Here is an 18,712-nt window from a genome sequence, read left to right as displayed (position 1 = left end):
TCCCAAACTTCGTTGATTGCTTGCACATGGTGTAAGGAAGAAACTTATCAATTTAGGAGTTAAGAGCTCAAAGGTCAGGGTCACTGTTTTGAAAGATGAAAAATGGTTTACATTAACTTGAGTTGTTCATCATCTGTGGTTACCATTATTTGTGCTATTGTTTGTTTCTTTTTCATATCATCATGTATAATTTTCTCAATAAAATGGTACAGTAACCTTGTTGTTATGTATGAAAATAAGCTAATTATGCCAATTTTTTTCTGCCTATCATGTTAAGTTGTACATGCATCCATGTGTCATCCTATTCTGTTCTGCAAATTACCTAGAGTATTCCATTATCTCCCATTATGATAACAAAGAACTTACTGCTTTAAAACAAAAAAGTCCAAGTATGTATACTGTTTAATTGTTTAATAGAAATGGATTTAATTGTTTAAATGAAAGTGGAAGAAATTAGAAAAACACCTTGAGAAGCTAACCCATTTAATATAAATGTTAATATGTAGTATTTGAAGATAAAAGACAAAGATTTTAAGAGGTTGTAAAAATATAAAGGTAAAAAGTTTGCTCAAATCTACAAGAAGATCAGTCCTTCCAAATTAAAGTATATAATTTTTGATACACTATAGAAAATAAAAGGTACAAGATACTCTGGTTCTGTCGAAGTGTTTACAATAAAAAAGGTTAAAATGGTAAAGATGTTAAAATGTTGGATCAAAATTTATTATATAAACTTGATTTTTGGTCAAGGTATTTGAGGCAAAGAAGACACATTTAATTTAAGGTCAGTAGGTCAAAGGCCAAGGTAACCTTGAAAGAAATGCAAATTATTTCCACAAAACTTATAAAGTTCTGTGTCACATGCCAAACTTTGAAGTTTGATTTTAGGTTTAAATGGTGAAAGTGAACATGACTCTATGAAAGAAAATGGTTTCAATGGTTTCTGTAAAATAGCTCAAGTCCTATGTCACATAATACATTGACCAGATTTTGGAAAGTTAGCATTTGGTGTAAAATGTCGATAAATGTGACTGTAGTTTACTTAACACTTTTTGGATGACTTGCATGTTGGGTAAGAAAGAAGCCAATTGATTTTGCAATTTAAAAGGTCAAAAGTCAGAATCATTGCCTGAACCAAAATTGCAAGCTTGTTATGTAAGATTGCGGCAAGCTTAGATTTGAAACCGCAGCAAGCTTAGATTTGAAACTGTGGCAAGCTTCCCTATTTCTAGCTTGCACAAGCTAGTAATAGGGAAGCTTGTAATAGGTAAGCTTGCTATTGGCAAGCTTGCGTGAGCTTGTCATGTAAGCTTGCGCAAGCTTGCCAGTTACAAGCTTGTGCAAGCTTGCAAGCAAAGCTGACCTAGCTAGCTACATCAGAATAACTGATATGGCAACGATTCAGTTATTCTATACATGGTCACATATCTCCATTTTTCTAACCTTTTGATGTGCGAAAAGTATGTAATATCAAATGTTAACTTGATAATGTTAATATATGGTGAACATTAATTAGAATGAAATCTTACTGTCACAATGAAAGAAAAGAATGTTATCAAATCATTTAATATTTAATCAGATAAAAATATAAAAGCATATGAATCTGTGTGAGGAAACTCTTTATACTTTTGTTCTGTATGGCTTTAGAAATGTTCTACTAATTTACTTCCATGAAGAAATCCATTTGGGGGAGGCTGGTGTCCAATGGTTAGGTTCTCTCTCTCATCTGTCAAAATGATAAACTATTAGGTGAAAACAAGAATCTTTGCCATTTGAATTACACTGAACCACCTCTTCTAAACATAATCCTCAGAATAAAATTCTGCATCCTCCTCTGCTTCTGGTGTGATTCAGGTATCATGCACTGAAATGGATTACAGCAACATGTACTATGTAACCAGGGGGGAAAAAAAACAAGTATTTACCTCTTTGGCAAAAGCATTTCATTTTTAGTTCCAAAATCATTTATCAAGTCCAAAAAATATCAGTAAATGTTATTCAAGATCATCCTTTAATGAGCTCCTAAATTTTAGTTTTACCATCCATTTTGAAAGGTCTATGACACGTGTCAAATGAATGGTACTTCAGAGCTTTAAACAACAACAAAAAAAATCCAATGAAACTGATTAGGTACCTTAAGACATTGTGAAATAAAATATCTGCCATCTTCTTTGAGAATGAAAAGAATTAAATGTAACAACCTCTGAACAATTGTTGAATTTGTAATGTGAGAGGAAAGAAAGACCCTAAGAATAACAGAAATTAGATTCACAAGCATGCGTTTAATTTTATAACCTTGTAGTCCTATTGTCGATAAGCGACAGCACTGCATCAATTACTGCAGTTTGGCAAGCGCAGCAATAAATAAAAATGATCTTCAGAGTTGTCATCTCAATCATTGGGTGAAGCAACAGTTCAAAGTCATTTTTTGACATATTTATATTATAAAAGTGAAACAGAACGCTACCGCGAATCTACAGTCCCAAAAACTGGCAAAATACAACACACTCTTGAGTTTACTCACCAACATGATAACTCCGAGACTTCAGATTATCTCTCAGGTGATAGAATCGGTTACTGCACAAATATTGCTTCTGCAAGCAATGAAATTTACATAATTAATGCGCTAAATTGTGACAGTTCAACTTTGAAAATTGCGCCTAATTTTTTAATGTGAGGCTACAGTGGTTGTTTTGTGTTCTTGTGACTCAAATATGTTGTGTTTATATTTAAAGTTTGTAAACCAGTCTGCTGGCCATAAACAGGGGGAAGTAACCAACTTTAATGACTTGAATTAAGTCTCTGTCGTGGAAAACCACATTTCATCTTCCATACTTTTATTTAATTTCTTTTTAAACAAGCAAAATTCACAAAGCTCAATTCTTTATAGAATGTTGGTAGAAAGGGTTGCATCTCTGTCAACGAAAGACAAATATTATATATATTTTTAAATTTTTATTTATTAAGTAAATAACTGACAATTATTTTTTTCTTCTTCTGGTAGCAGATTGTTATTTAAACAAATATATGACAATTCTTTCAAAAAACTTAATACCAGAAGTTAATATTACAAGAGTTACTGAGACTATATTTGATGGTGCATACATTGTTGGTAAATAACATTTACAAGTACTTGACATCAAATATCTCTTGCAATCAGCAATTACTATCTATTTTACAGGATTTTACTAAATGGAATTCTTTATTCAGTGTTCCATTCCCTGACAAACTGACTGCATAGCTAGTTGAGCGTAGAATCACTTAACGAATTTACTTTATGCAAAAAAAAATAATTGTTTCTCTACATGTATAATATTTGTAAAAATTTGAAAATGAGAAAAAAGACAGTTGTAGAAAAATAACATTTCATAATTTGTCTTGGTCAAGAAACAATTCAGTTTATTTTGAAATATATTAATAATGTTCATAGTTAATTTAAACAGAGAGAAATGTTGGAATAATATCTTTTATGTATATATCAGCAAAGTACAAGTAATTCAAGTTCTTAGCATTTTGCATTACTGAAAATGTATATTATTTAACTCAAGTGCATTATCAATTGCTATAAAAAAAAGCTAGATTACTGATAACATCTTTTAATTTGACAGTGTAGTTTCTTATACTGTGCATGATCTAGTCCCAACATATATTCTTCAGGAAGTGCTGATGTCATGCAGAACTGCCAACTTTCAACTTTCACGACTGATTATTGCAAGCTTGCACAAGCTTACATCACGTATTTTAGATTTTGAAAGCTTGCAGACTTGGAAAAATTCCTTTTGCAAGCTTGAACTTTAAATTCTGCAAGCATGCAGACTTAGAAAAATTCCTTTTGTAAGCTTGTCATAAGCATACATTTTGGTTTGGGTGTGACTGAGAATTTTTTTTTGGGGGGTGATACAAATTTTGGTTGTAGAGCAGATACCTAGACCAAAGTTTGTGGAGGGCTCGCACTTCTGTAATACAAGAAGCCTGTTGATCTTGGGGTCAAAAGGTCAAAGGTCAGGATTTTATACGAATGACATGGAAAGACATGGATATTTTATATAAATGACATGGATATTTTATATGAATGACATGTGGATATTTTATATGAATGACACATGGATATTTTATATGATGACATGGATATTTTATATGAATAACATGGATATTTTATGTAAATGACATGGATATTTTATATGAATGATATGAATATTTTATATAAATGACACATGGATATTTTGTATGAATGACCATGGATATTTTATATTAATGACATGGATATTTTATATAAATGACAGATATTTTTTCAGATAGACCATTATTCAAGAATGTACTGGTTGGAGAAAAAAACTTTCTCTAAACAAAACTGAATTTTAACAATTTTAACATATAGCATTCCATACTTATCCCGATTATTTTGTCAACTATTCTTGCATTTTGCTTCTTCGTAAATGTTTGCTGGCTGAGCATGAAGTCTGAATAAATCTTGGGTCTCTTGTTCTCTTCAGTGTATGTGTATGTAAATTTGAAGCAAGTACAGTTCTTGCACAGTCATTTTTTCTAATCAAATGTATACTGAAGTAATTAAATTTAGATGTATTCATTTGATTAAAGATTATTCTTTGCACACCAGAATTGATCATATACAGTCAGCTGTGTGTGAATGAGTCATGGTCTCAAGAGAAAGGTGATCTCTCATTGGAGGTCATTTCTGTATATAACTAAATAATTATGAGCATGTAGAATCTGTGCATTCAAGACAGGAAGTCTTTCATTAAAGTAGTTTCTTAAGTATCATAACATGTGTTGTTTATGTAACATGACCAGAACTGCAAAAACTAGATTTTATATAGGGCTTGGTTAACCATTTAATATCTTAACATTTTTAATGTATCTTATCCCATCAGTTGCTCAAGAGATTCAAAGTAAACCCTGGAAAGAGAATGTTCAAACCCCGAGGATGATCAGAGTCTTGGGTTTAGCAAAGTCTGTTTCCCAGGATGCTCTGGAGATGTTCTTTGAGAATAAAAAGAGGTGTGGTGGCGGAGAAATAGAGAAGCTGGAATGGGGAAGAAATAAGAGAGAGGCTTTTATTACCTTCAAAGATCCCTCAGGTAACTTTGGTGAAAGCTTAACTGTATAGTAATATTCATATTTGACAATGTTTTTAACTTTGGAACTATATAATGAAACCCGGACAGCTAACCTGAAGGTTTCATTCTCATGCTAAGGACTGAGCAGACTAATTTAATCTATAATGTCTGTTAACATTGCTCATTGTATGTTAACAGATTGTTCCAATATGTGGCAGGTTGTATCCCTCAGGTAACGTTACTTCCACTCTATATCCATTTTGTCATGTTTATAATAGTTTTTGTCATAATTGTCCCTTTAGAAAAATTGACAATGCTTTTTCTACTGATTGTTTATCTATTACAGTAAAATTTCTCATAAAATAATGCTAGGTTTAAAGACTAATCTTAAGATAGATTCCCAAAAAATTTTCTTGTCAAAGTTTTAATTGGTCCCATAATTTTGCCTTGTTCAAAGTTGGGATTGTGCTCATTAATTTGAATACATTCAAAAATTATATCTCTGACTGTTTGTTTGTGTGTGTGTGTATATATGATTTGGAATTTTAATGTATCTTTAACAATTTTTCAGTTATATCACTATGATGTCTGCAGTGTGGCACTTTATAGTGATATCTAGCGCTGGGGCATCATGCCGTAGACATGTAGCATCATGTCCCACCCAGTCACATTATCCTGATACCAGGCCAACCAGTCCTACCACTAACCTCTTAATGCTGAGCGCCAAGTGAGGCAGCTGTTAGTACCATTTTTATAAGTCTTTGGTATGACTCGGCTGGGGATAAAACCCATGACTGTCCCAGAGTGGGCGCTCTAACCACTAGGCCACTGGAGCGGTCCTGACAGTTTGTTGTTTATTATTAGGACCTGTACTAAAACACAAGTGGAAGAACCATTTAGTCTTATCAAAGCCTTTACTCCAATGATTAAGTCTGATTAAATATACTGGATTTGTTTAAGTAGGCAAAGAAAAAATTGCACATTTGTTGCATAAATCAAAGATTGTTGGTTAATATAGTTTTTAAAAATTGAATGAATATTGGATAGAAAAAGTCAGAGTAATAATTAATTAAATTTTTATTTGTTTCACAGTAATTTATTTTTATTTGTCCTACTCAGCTTGCATCTCATTAGAGCGATTCATGTGTTGCTGATGATCACTGACTCGCTGTTGATTGCAATCTCTTTTATGTGTTTTTTGATTGATAGATACCATACTTGGCCAAGGGGTCAATTTCATAATGGATGACAGTGATGCCGAGTGTGATACTGAGAGCATTTAACCCTTAAAGACCTTGTTGTGGCATAAGTTTCACTGTTGGTAGAAGTGCTTACTGCATCATTTGCTTTAGTTATCAGCTAAGCAACTTTTTATATATCTTTTTACTCTAGTTTGACACGAATGGTTGTAAAAATATAACTTTACTTTGTATATTGGGCCCAGGACTATGCATGCTGTTATAGTTTTGCCATGCATTTAGATATTTTATGAATGCTTGGTTAAAACACAGGCTACATTAAAAACTCAAAATGGATGACTCACAATATAGTTCAAATCCAGATAATTTCATATTTTGTGAGGCAAATAGTGGCTGATGATAGCAACTATGGCAGTGATTTTGAAAGATTGAAGTTAACTCTTTCACTTCGACTGACGTGTATATCCGCTGTATAAATGTGCCTAGCCTCACCAGTGACTGATAAATCCGCTTGTAAACAGAGCACTATTACTCCCGGTGACTGATATATCCGCTTGCCTTTTATGCTTCCTATACCCTAGTGACGGATAGATCCGCTCTGTATGTTCATGTTACAATTGGTCTTATTGGTCAATATATGGAAGTAAAAGGATATTCAACCAATCAAAATAGAGTTAACAAATGATTGTTCTGACTAAATCCGGGTTTCTTTTTCAAATATGTACCGCGTGTTTGTTAATACATGCATTTGTAGTTGACAGTGAAAACAATGGCGTTAGCTTATGATAGTGATTCAGATTCCGAATTTTCTGGTTTTTCTGAGGACGAATTTGACCACATTGAATTAAGAAGCATTGGTAGTGACATTGATCTATCTTCTTTGTCAAGTCTATCAGAAATTGAGACAGAATCCGATGATGAAGACGACGAATTGTGGACAAGAGATCGACGTGCCCCGAGAGTCACAGAGTTTACGGAAAGCGTCGTTTCAACTTTTGTTTTGGATGAGGGGAAAAAAGAAATTGATTTTTTCTATAAATTTTTTTCCCTGGCAATGATTGAAAGCATTGTTGCACAAACGAATGGATATGCGGCAAGATGTATCGAAGAAAAGCCTGATTCACTCTGGCAACCCACGACAATGGACGAAATGCTGGCCTTTCTAGGAATACATTTGATTATGTCAATCCTGGCACTTCCAGAATACAGTCTAGCTTGGCGATCAACATGGCCCTTCCAGATAATAAGTATTCCCACAATTATGACCAGAGTACGTTTTGAAAAGTTGTCGAAGTATTTCCATGTAAATGACACCAGGCAGAATCCTCCAAGACGCCAGCCCGGGCATGACAAATTGTGTCATGTAAGACCAGTTTTAGACGAAATTTCCAAAACGTGTCTCGAAAATTACAATGGTCATAAAGAGCAGAGTGTGGATGAAGGGATGATAGCATATAAAGGTAGATTATCCTTCAAGCAATATTTGCCTGCGAAGCCAACAAAGTTTGGAATAAAAGTTTGGGAGCGGGCAGACCCACACAATGGTTATGTGCACGAGTTTCAAGTGTACACTGGAAGAGAAGAAAGCCAGGCTGGACGCACAAAAGAAGAGGGCCTTGGTGCACGTGTGATAACTGATCTTACATCAAAAATACGTGGGAAATCACATGTAGCTTACATGGACAATTTTTTCTCCAGTCCAGCACTCTTTGAAGCACTCAGGAAAGAAAAAATTTATTGTCTCGGTACAGTGCGAGCAAATAGAAAGGGAATGCCAGAGGAAATAAAATCTGCCAAATTAAAGAACAGAGGCGACAGTGTCCTGATGACAAAAGGAAGCCTGTGTGCTATAGCTTGGAAGGACAAAAAAATTGTCCATTATCTTTCAACAAGTTGCAATCCAAGCGAGAGCAAGATGGTGCGTAGGAGACAAAAAAATGGAACCTACCAGGAAGTGCCAGCTCCGATTGTCTCTGAACTTTATAATAAATACATGTTTGGGGTTGACCTGGCAGACCAGAAAAGAATGCAGTACTCTACCTGTCGCAAAGCTACCAAATGGTGGAAATATCTGTTTTGGTTCTGCTTTGATGTTGCATTAGTTAATGCATTAATAACTATGCAGGAGTCGCCCAACCACAAACTTGTCACCAAAAAAAATAAAGAAATCAGACGGAGACAACTTGATTTTAGAATTGCACTTGCACAGCAGATGATAGGGACATTCCGAGGATCGAGAAAGAGAAAGGTTGTATCTGCAATTGATAACTGTGGAAATGCACATTGGCCCATACAAGCAGAGAAACCAGGGCGATGCAAAATGTGTACCAGAGAAAAAAGGCGGCATGAGGTGTTCATCATGTGCAAACAGTGTGATATCCGTCTATGTATAAAACATAACTGTTTCTCTAGATACCATGAGGAACTACTTAAGAAATAGTAGAACACAGTGACTAGGCATTTTTAGTAATTACATGTATATATTTGATAAATAACTTTGTATAAAAGACTCACAGATAAATTTTAGTGTTTTTACAAACAGTGTTTTGTGTTATATTCCTGGATTTTATATCATTCATGTGGATGTCAGCAGGATAAAATAATCAAACAGATATAAGGTAGTTATAGCTTTTATATATGCATGGTTTTAGTCTATAAATCAGAAAATAACTAACACAATTAGCCCATATCCCCACATCATCAGCTAAAAAGTTGAGATTTGGCTGCAGCAGCATTAGGCTCTGGTAGTCAGCCCACAAATCAGCTGCAGTAGTGACCCCAGCAGCTAGGCATAGCAGTGAGCCACTACAGTATCACTAGAAGTTAAAGAGTTAATACGATTATTGTTGCTGGGAAAGTGTTTCTAGAAATACCAATGGGTGATTTGAACCTGAAAATGATGTTGAATATGAATATCTTTTTCGACTAATCTCACTTTTTCATTAAAAATGCAACAAAAACATACATGAAATACAAAGGTAATTTCAAATTTTACCTTTTTTTGCACCTGAAGTGTAAATGTGATAAAGCTACATGTGACTTGATGCTTGTATTAAAGTTCATACTTCATCAAACGTGTTTGCAGGATTTGTATAGCTATTATGTGCAGTAATTAAAACACAGGCAATATAAAAGCAGGAAGGAATTTTCAATTCTTTTCTCAAACAATTCAGCACTGAGCGATCTCTTCCTACAAAACTATAAACACTATAAGGGTTAATACAACAGCAAGTTGTATGACCTTTTTGGCAAATTATATAATTTAAGGAAATAAATTACTTACACAATTTTAATAATTTTCTTAAAAAAACAAAATTTTAGTTGTGCAGAATGTGTTGAAGAAACAAGAGGGAGAATCATTCTGCTTGGAGAACATGAAGCTGACAGTTGAGGAGTACGTCCCTCCACCTCCAGATCCCCATAGAATTTTCCTGATAAATCTCAGCTCCAGAGTAACACAGGAATTATTGTTTCTTTATCTGGAGTCCCGCTGTAAAGCAGTACCAACTGAGATTCTCTTTGGAAGATTACCAGGAACAGCTTTAGTTACCTTTTCTGAACCACCAGGTATGCAAATTGTAAATGTTAAAGCTACCTGGAACACCAGTAAGTCATGTGTTTTTGGAAGTAGTTTTATTTAGCCAGGAAAAGCTTTTTATATATTTGGAAAATATGTCAAAAATAATGAAGCCACATTATATCCTTTCTTGTTGATGTGTAGAATAGTTTATGTCAGTTTATTTATTTGATTTGGATCTGCTTGAATCAAAATTGTTAACTTGAGTACATACTCAAAAATTGATTTGCCATGCTGTAAAATATATAAAGTAAGATATAAGGTCATTATTGCAATGTTAGGTGTAAAAATAAGAAGCTTCTTACAAAAGATACAATTATCCTTTTGTTCTCTGTATGCAGAAATTTCCTGGATTTTTAAAATTTTGAATTGAGGCATTTTATGAAAGAGAGGCCAGGATTTGAACATCATCCTTCACTCTGTTGGCCTTGACTTTTTTTCTTGTTGGTTGATTTCACTAATGAGGCCACCTCTTTAACAGTTAAAGAAGGTTGATACAATCCATTATATACACTGGTGTGGATAGAGAAATCCCCAACAAGGGTCAGAATTATAAGCAATAATTAAGCTTATATCTCTCGGGGGGGTTGGGTTTGGCATGTATGGTTAAATATAATACATCCCTAGAGTACATTGTATGCATAAATTAAACATGTCTGGACTTTTGTTCACATATATAGAGGACTAAGATTTTTGTAGATACAGTTACATGGCGGTTGAAATTATGTAGCTGTGAAACTTGATAAAATATTTTCATGGTCATTCAGAAGCTGTGATGTTGCTGTGGTCTTAAGGGAAGAGCTGTTTATTTGCCCATATGTATTGTTTATTGAGATACTATTCACAGTATTGAAACCAAATCCCTATCTATACTGTACTTAAATTGTAAAGAGACAAAGTCAGTGTTAAAAAGTCATGATCTGTATATGTGACTATCTTGGGTTAAAGTGACCAATATAAGTCTCAGTCATGGAATCATTGTTAGGAGTTTGGCTGGCTTTAACTTCTTTGAAAATTAAGATTGAAAGTGAGTATTTTATCCACATGATTTTAATAGTGTACTTAATGTGAAAGCACACTTTCTAACAATTTGCTTCGAGACTCAGTCATCTGTGTGTGAAAAATAATTAAGCTGGATCAGAATTTTTAGCACAAGTTCACCTATACAAATTAGAGGAGAGCTCATGTGATGACCCCATAATTGGTTCAGCATTAAGCATGCTGGTTGTAGATGAAAGGTTAATGTTTTGATACATACAAAGGAAATATGCATTAAATTTCATTTCTATGTGCTATGCCTGGCATTATTTAATACTATTGTATCCAATGTTGACTGATTTTTAGCTTTCTATGAAGATATAATTTTCTTAGAATTTGGAATAGTTTGGTCTTTGACAAATATCACTGGTTTGCATTGGTGCATAGGTCATCTAGCACAAGTTCACCTATACAAATTACAGGAGAGCTCATGTGATGACCCCATAAATGGTTCAGCATTAAGCATGCTGGTTGTAGATGAAAGGTTAATGTTTTGATACATACAAAGGAAATATGCATTAAATTTCATTTCTATGTGCTATGCCTGGCATTATTTAATACTAATGTATCCAATGTTGACTGATTTTTAGCTTTCTATGAAGATATGATTTTCTTAGAATTTGGAACAATTTGGTCTTTGACAAATATCACTGGTTTGCATTGGTGCATAGGTCACCAATGCAGTGTTCTGACACCTTTTGTTACCTTTGTCCATAAATGTTTGTGTAACCTTTGTCTTCTTAGTGGTATTGGTGCTGTGGATAATTGAACTCATTTTTAAGTAAGGCCTGGAAAGGAACATCTGAGCCATTGGGGCTTGAACATACAACACCATAGTTTAAGTTTTTTGTATCAACATGTGGTTATTGTTGATTACACCTTAAGTGCAAAATGTATGTACTGTTTATGTGCATGCAGTTAATCCTTATTTAATTCAACACATGATCTTCATAGTATGTGTAATCTAATGACTGCAGATGTTATTTATAAAGAATTTTACTTTTAGATGTCGAGCTTCTACTGAGGAAGGTGAAGGAGAAGGCACTTGAGGGACAATATATTGAAGTTACAAGAGTCCCAGTGACTCACTGTGTTCAGCTGACAGGACTGCCCCTAATAACCACCAGGGACACAGTTGAATTGTATTTTGAAAATAAAAAACGCAGTGGTGGTGGCTCAGTGGCAAATGTCAGATTTGGAAGGGACAAACAGTCTTGTGTTGTTTCATTTGAGAATGCTGAGGGTAAAGTATTATTATATCTTTTAAATTCTTTGAAAAATGAATACACATGAGAGAAGCATAATCGAAAATAGAAACATAGTCAAAATATAAACATAGTTTGTATCATATGCACTGGTATGGATTGGGAAAATCCCACCCTAGAGCGAGAATATGTTGGCAGGAATTAGAGTTTACTGAGTTCCTGGCAACAGATTTGATTCCTTGAGTGGGATTTCCCTAGCCCATATTTACAAAATAGGATGGATTATTTTTGTGGGTTCTAAATTGGTTTCTCTTTGCTGATTCAGAACCAATAAACATCAGGTCCAAGTAGCTTGTCCTTGTAGAATCCTCAGAATAAAACCACCATGTGAACTTGAAATCTGTAGTACCAGCAAACACTCTCTGACATGTATATTATCTTATTTTTTGTAACCTAAACAAAATAGCCACAATTTTACTTGGATGATTCATTATTGTTCATGACACTAAGGTATAAATTGCCTAATTAGGCCATATTGGGTTAGGAGAGCTATGGTTATCTTGTAGCATCATTCAAACTCAGGTGGCGCTCACCAGATAATATGTACTTTTGAGATAGAGACCTATGTAAGGTGAAGTAGTTCGCATTTAAAACATGCACATTGGAGAGAATGTTTGCATACCTCTATGCTACATTAATGTAATGTGGATGATATTTTTTTTGGATGTTGTACTTTTGGAAATTTTACATGATTTAAGCACACTGCTTACTAAAATGACTGCTCCCGTGTGTTAAAAGATCAGTCTGAATTAGTCTAAAGTACACTATACATAGCAGCTATTAAAATAGGGAAAATGAATTTTGCCAGACTAGACAATACCAGCTTCTGAAAGTGCAATGAATGAATTACCAAATATATAAAATGTAAAAAACGTTATCAGCTCTTTTTTATACAATTTACCTCTAAGTTCAGGAAGTGAAAATGACCAAGTAGAGCTAGCACTTTTTTGAAAGGTGCACATTTGAAGTAAGGCCAAGCTGTATACTCTATAACCCATAGTACACCCATCAGTCATACACCAAAATAAAGGGAATTAAAGGTTCTTTGCATTATACCTAAGATATACAAGGTCTTTTTTAAATAGCCAGTATAACCAGTGAGGAAAGCTGGGGAAATTCTTTTTCTTTAAAATCCTAACTCTATGCAAAATGCGAAACTGTATAGCCCCACCTCATGGAATTACATCTCCATTTATGCTCTAGGTTCTGATTTTGATATATTAACCAACCACCCACCCAAAAAGCAAAACATTCAGAATACGTTCTGTCCTGAATAAGCATATAACTACACTAAAATGTCATGCAGCAAATTCTTTTAATTGAAATTTTAAGTTAAAATAATACATTATAAAATACTTGTTCTTGAAACTACAGATAACAAGTCTGTTGAAATCTGAATCATTCTTTCAGATTAAGGGTAATTCATATTGTGACAAAGCTATATATTTGAATAATTGTTATGCGAAATTTATGTTTAAATTTATTTCTTAACATAATTCACAATGTTTATTCTTTGAGATAGCTACCATAAATTATGATGTGCATCATGAGATCTATAAATTAGACACTAACAGGGTAGGTCTGTTTCATTAATAAACCTCAGGGTCAGTGTATTAGGAAGGGGCTGGCCATTGATTGCACTTCAGTATGTCAAGAAAGATAGGTTGGCTTGTCTTCTAAATTTACACTGCCCCCCCCCCCCCTTTTATGCACCCACTATGAGATAAGACTTGCACAACAGTAAAATTTTGACATATTCTATGAAAAACACATTCACAGTAGGTACAGCATATATTTTTCATAAGAAATGTCATTATAATATATAAAAGGTTTGTGGAGATATTTGATTGTTGAAAGCAGTAATCATTGAAGTCGGTTGTGAATTTTACATACAGAATTGCAGTATAACAGTTTGCCAGATGGTTGTAGAGATATTTGATTGTTGAAAGCAGTAATCATTAAAGTCAGTTCTAAATTTTACATACAGAATTGCAGTATAACAGTATGCCAGATGGTTGTAGAGATATTTGATTGTTGAAAGCAGTAATCACTGAAGTCAGTTGTAAATTTTACATACAGAATTGCATAACAGTATGCCAGATGGTTGTAGAGGTATTTGATTGTTGAAAGCAGTAATCACTGAAGTCAGTTGTAAATTTTACATACAGAATTGCAGCATAACAGTATGCCAGATGGTTGTAGAGATATTTGCTGGATGAAAGTAATCACATCCAACATGAAGACTAAGATCAGAATGGTAGGAAATCCAGCCTCCACCTGCATACCACCAACTGTCAATCAAGTATTATTTATTTACCAATTGACCACTGCCCACTCTGAAAGCAGGTTCTGTTATGTTATATGGTCAGTGTTGCTAAGTTTATCTGACTGTAAGGTGGCCTTGCTAACTGATGGTCTGAAACTTTGGCCTGTTGTACCCCATGATTTGTACAGATTCAGAGTCTTATAACACTATTGGTCATTCAGTGTTTCTAAAATCTTCCATATCAGTCAAGAATTACTCTCTAATAAACAATACAAAATTTTAAACAGTTATCAGATTGGAAATAAAATGCTTAGCTAATTAATAGGAATATTTCTTCTGGTTTGGAGATTCATAAGTAAAGAAAAATATCTTAAATTGCACATGTTGCCTGTTTTTAAACTGCAGTGGAAGCCAAGTTACAATGTAAACCTTCTTTATTCTGACATAATTGTTCAAATGTATGCATTTTGTAGAATTTGAACACGTGCCATATATACTCGCTTATAAATCAAATCCATCATGTACTGGCAGATCTAGATCTGTGCAGTTTGTTAGGAGTATTCGGCAGAACAAGCAACATAAACCCTGATATGTTGCTGCATTATGGGATGGCAGATCAGTGTCTATGTTTTTTGTAGTTTGACTTGATCTATAAGCAAGTACATACTGAATATCTGTCTTAAATGTGTCCATAAAAAATGCAGAAATGAAATGCAAAAGAAATCATTTTGAGAATCACCGTAAACTTGAACCTTTTGACATTAGTTTGATTTTACCATCGGTTGAAGAAGGTGCTTGTGGTCTTCTGGTGTGATTAATTTTGTCTCATTTAGTTATAATTACTTTGTCTGTTATACTATGGAAGCAATTATTGAATAGCAATGTTTTCAGTGCTTTCTTCTTACAGATGCTGAAAGAGTATGCATGAGGCCACACACAATTGACAAGAAAGACATTCAAGTTTGCCTGTATTATGAATGCTTGGATGGTGACTTGGAAGCAGAGGAAGTTTCTGACTTAACCCATGAAACAGAGGATACAGTGGACGTGTTGAAATTACCAGATCCATTGGAGTTGAACGATTTTAACCATCAAATCCTCAGGTTTCTGTTAAAAAATGAAAAGCACAGATATATGTTTGAAAATAATATGTCCGATGTATATGGTGTTACCAAATGGCCTTCCACTTTAGAGGACTATGTCATAATTGAATGCAGTGTGAAGGTAGAGGACAAAAATGCCAGCTTACTTTTGAAGGACTGGAGTTTGAAGGTTGTGGACAAGGTAAAAAGTTTTGAAGCTGGTATTGATGTGGTCGAATTCAACCTAATAGAGATGGCATGGCTTAGAGTGTTTAATGAACTGCAAACCATTACTATTGACAGTCCTGAGGATGTGGGGGTGTTTGTAGAGAAAGAGAAATATAAAATTACAGTAGCAGGTCCAAAAGCTGCTGTAGAGAAGTTAAAGAAAACAATCCTGGTCATCATAGCTAAGGTTGAAACTCAGATAGAGCTTGAGAATCAGACAGTCACAGAAACAAAGCCGATGAAGATATATGAGATGACCTTGCTAAGAGCCTCGCGATTTAAACAAGACATAGAAAAGATGTATCCTGGTTTACAATTTGATATGAACCAGAGAGAAAAGAATGTAACTTTTGTTGGTCAGGCTGATAATGTACAGAAAGCAGTTGTACGAATGCATGAAAAGCTTCATAGTTTTGTAAGCAGGAGTATGCATATGTCTAAAGCAGCCAAAGATCTACTTTTTGTGAAAGAAATTAAAGACTACATCAAGCAGAAGATGAAGTCTGAGAAGATCATTGGAGTTTGGGATGTAGTTCGCAGAGAGGAGGTTCGAATGATTGGACGAGATGAGAAAGAAGTCCAGAAGGCAATACAGCTTGTCAAAAATTGCCTTTTAGAGAAGGAGATATTACTAGATGAAATCAAGGCAAGGGCCGTTCAAGGACAACAGTGGTCACAACTTGTTCAGGGGATACAGGAAAAGCACACTAGAAAAGTTTCTATAGAAACCACCACAACAAGGATTTTGGTTGTTGCTGTGGATGGCATCTTTCAAGATGTTTTTGATGAAATAAACAGTTACCTTGGGAAACATTCTGTTCAAGATTTTTTTTTGTCATTAGAACCAGTGAGAGTAAAGTTTATCAAAAGATACAAAAGTGAGGATATCAAAGCTTTGGAGAAAAAATTTGAGAGTTCATATGTGAAGATCTCAGTAATTGAATTTGGGGACCAGAAAGGTGTCAAAATAAATGGAACAAAAGATGGATGCAAATTAGTTAAAACTGCACTAGCAGAAATGGCAAAAAATGTTATCACCAAGGAACATATAATGCTCAAGAAAGTAGGACTTAAAGAGCTCCTACAGAGTTCCAGAGGTAGTGACCAACTCAGTTCTATTGAATCCAGACATACATGTTTTATTGAGATGAAGCCTTCAGTCACACCAAGTAACTTGCAGCTGGAAGGTATCTATGTAGATTCAGTTTATTCTCCTAGTTATTGGTATTAAGGTATCAAGCTTTAATGTATTGACTGGGTTTAATTTATTAATAAATTTTGATGTTTCTTACAGTTCTGTCATGGAAGACCTAATGCATCACTCACTCAGAAGATCTTAAAATTAACATTTTGTGGTTTTGGACAGCAAAGATAATTATATATTTGCTTTCTAAAAGCATGCAAATATTTCTGTCAGTGTCCAGAAACAACCAAAAATAAAACAATCCAGGTCAACAAGTCACGTGGGATTGACAGTCAAATCCAGACATATAATTAAGTAATTCAGCAAAGTAATCACAATTTACCTGTCTGTTAAGGAATAAAAATGGATGTTGCTTGCATAGTTTTGTAATTTTCAAGAAAATGCAAGCTTATCATAAAACACATTTGAATACATGAAGCAAAATATGTCATTTTTTGATCTCCAACCATCATCTACTTGGAATGATAGTCTGAATAAATATAACTCAGATTGGTGTAAGTTTGTTAATGAATGAAACCAAAATGAAAATAGATATCATATGCTGAATTTTGATTGTAATTTTACAAATAGCTAATAGTTAATTTATTATCCACTAAAATTTATTTTGAAATATGCAACTAATATGTGCATGTTGTTTAGTTTTTTCCTGTGTGGCTTGTACCCTTGTTTACATCTGATTAAAAAAGGCATTATAAAATGTTCATATAGATGATTTGATTCTTTCAAATATTTAAATTTTAAATGATCCTTTCATATCTGCATGCAAGCACTACCATATATTTTCCACTCTAAGTGAACAACTTTGCTAGTGATAATCTGGCAACATCTTAATTCATGTGACATGGACATTTGTTGATTATAGTAATCCACTACATGCATGTATATTTGGACTAATGAATCAGTTGGTGCTGAAAGAAGTGAGCTGATCCATACTGTTTGTTTGGCTTTGGGTGTGTCACTAAGTGACCATCAAGCAAAACTGAGTCATTTCTGTGGTATTCAACCCCCTTCTCAAAATATAGACCCATCCAGCATTCCAGCTTGCATTTAGATGGAGTTAGTCATGAAAGCCAAAGGTGTTTTGGGTTTCAAAATTCATAGTGCAAGTTTAACATAAGGAAAGCTATAAATGTGGAGTAGAAATGGATACTGTATTGTTTGCATGGAGATAAGGAAGGTTAGTTGTAAACTTCAAACTATTTGAAATAGTTTAATATTTTTGTTTGTGCATTATTGTGTCTTTATTTAGTGATATACAGCTTTCACTTTAACAGTTTTCACTTTTAATAAAGTGTTATGTATCATTGTATGCATTTGCGATTTAGAGTTTTCTTTATCGTTCTGTAGTGTACTTTACACAAATTATATGTGGTATGCTGGAGCTGTTGTGATAATGAATAGTACAGAAATATTTTACTCTCAATTTTTTGACAATTTATTGGACAGCTACAGATATGTTCATAAACATGAGTTCTTAAGTACATTTATTTTAAAATGATATAAAAAAATTGCATGGCGTGAACAGATTATTTGGCCATAAAATTTTGGATGTCCAGAAACATTTAGTACCCAAAACCAAACAGAAAATATGGTGCCTGGGCAACTCCTCTCTTCCTGTTAATGAACCATGACATCACAACTTTGTAATTCACCCTATATTTTTTGAATTGAATACTGTATTATGTTTAGGTCATCTGGTCTTAAAACTGGCTTACTGGGTATTTGTTATCCATTGAGTATCATCTTTTAGTTATCTAGCTATGTTGAGGATTTAA

General features: G+C 34.0%; 1 protein-coding gene across 2 annotated transcripts in view; it reads left to right on the top strand.

Annotated features, from left to right (window-relative positions):
* The window catches only part of LOC149794962 (protein mono-ADP-ribosyltransferase PARP14-like), a 156,499-nt gene that overhangs the window by 23,839 nt on the left and 113,948 nt on the right, over positions 1-18,712 (top strand). For both annotated transcript variants that reach the window (XM_089964622.1, XM_089964621.1), the window contains exons 5-8: positions 4,893-5,099; positions 9,599-9,844; positions 11,899-12,135; positions 15,331-16,920. In XM_089964622.1, coding sequence (XP_089820748.1) covers positions 4,893-5,099; positions 9,599-9,844; positions 11,899-12,135; positions 15,331-16,920 — 2,280 coding nt within the window. The remainder of the gene's footprint in view (positions 1-4,892; positions 5,100-9,598; positions 9,845-11,898; positions 12,136-15,330; positions 16,921-18,712) is intronic.

Source organism: Sinohyriopsis cumingii, chromosome 7 (genome assembly GCF_028554795.1).
Source record: "Sinohyriopsis cumingii isolate HCF-2022 chromosome 7, ASM2855479v2, whole genome shotgun sequence".
NCBI lineage: Eukaryota > Metazoa > Mollusca > Bivalvia > Unionida > Unionidae > Sinohyriopsis > Sinohyriopsis cumingii.
Note: the sequence above shows the minus strand (reverse complement) of the source record. Positions and strands in the feature narration are given on the sequence as shown.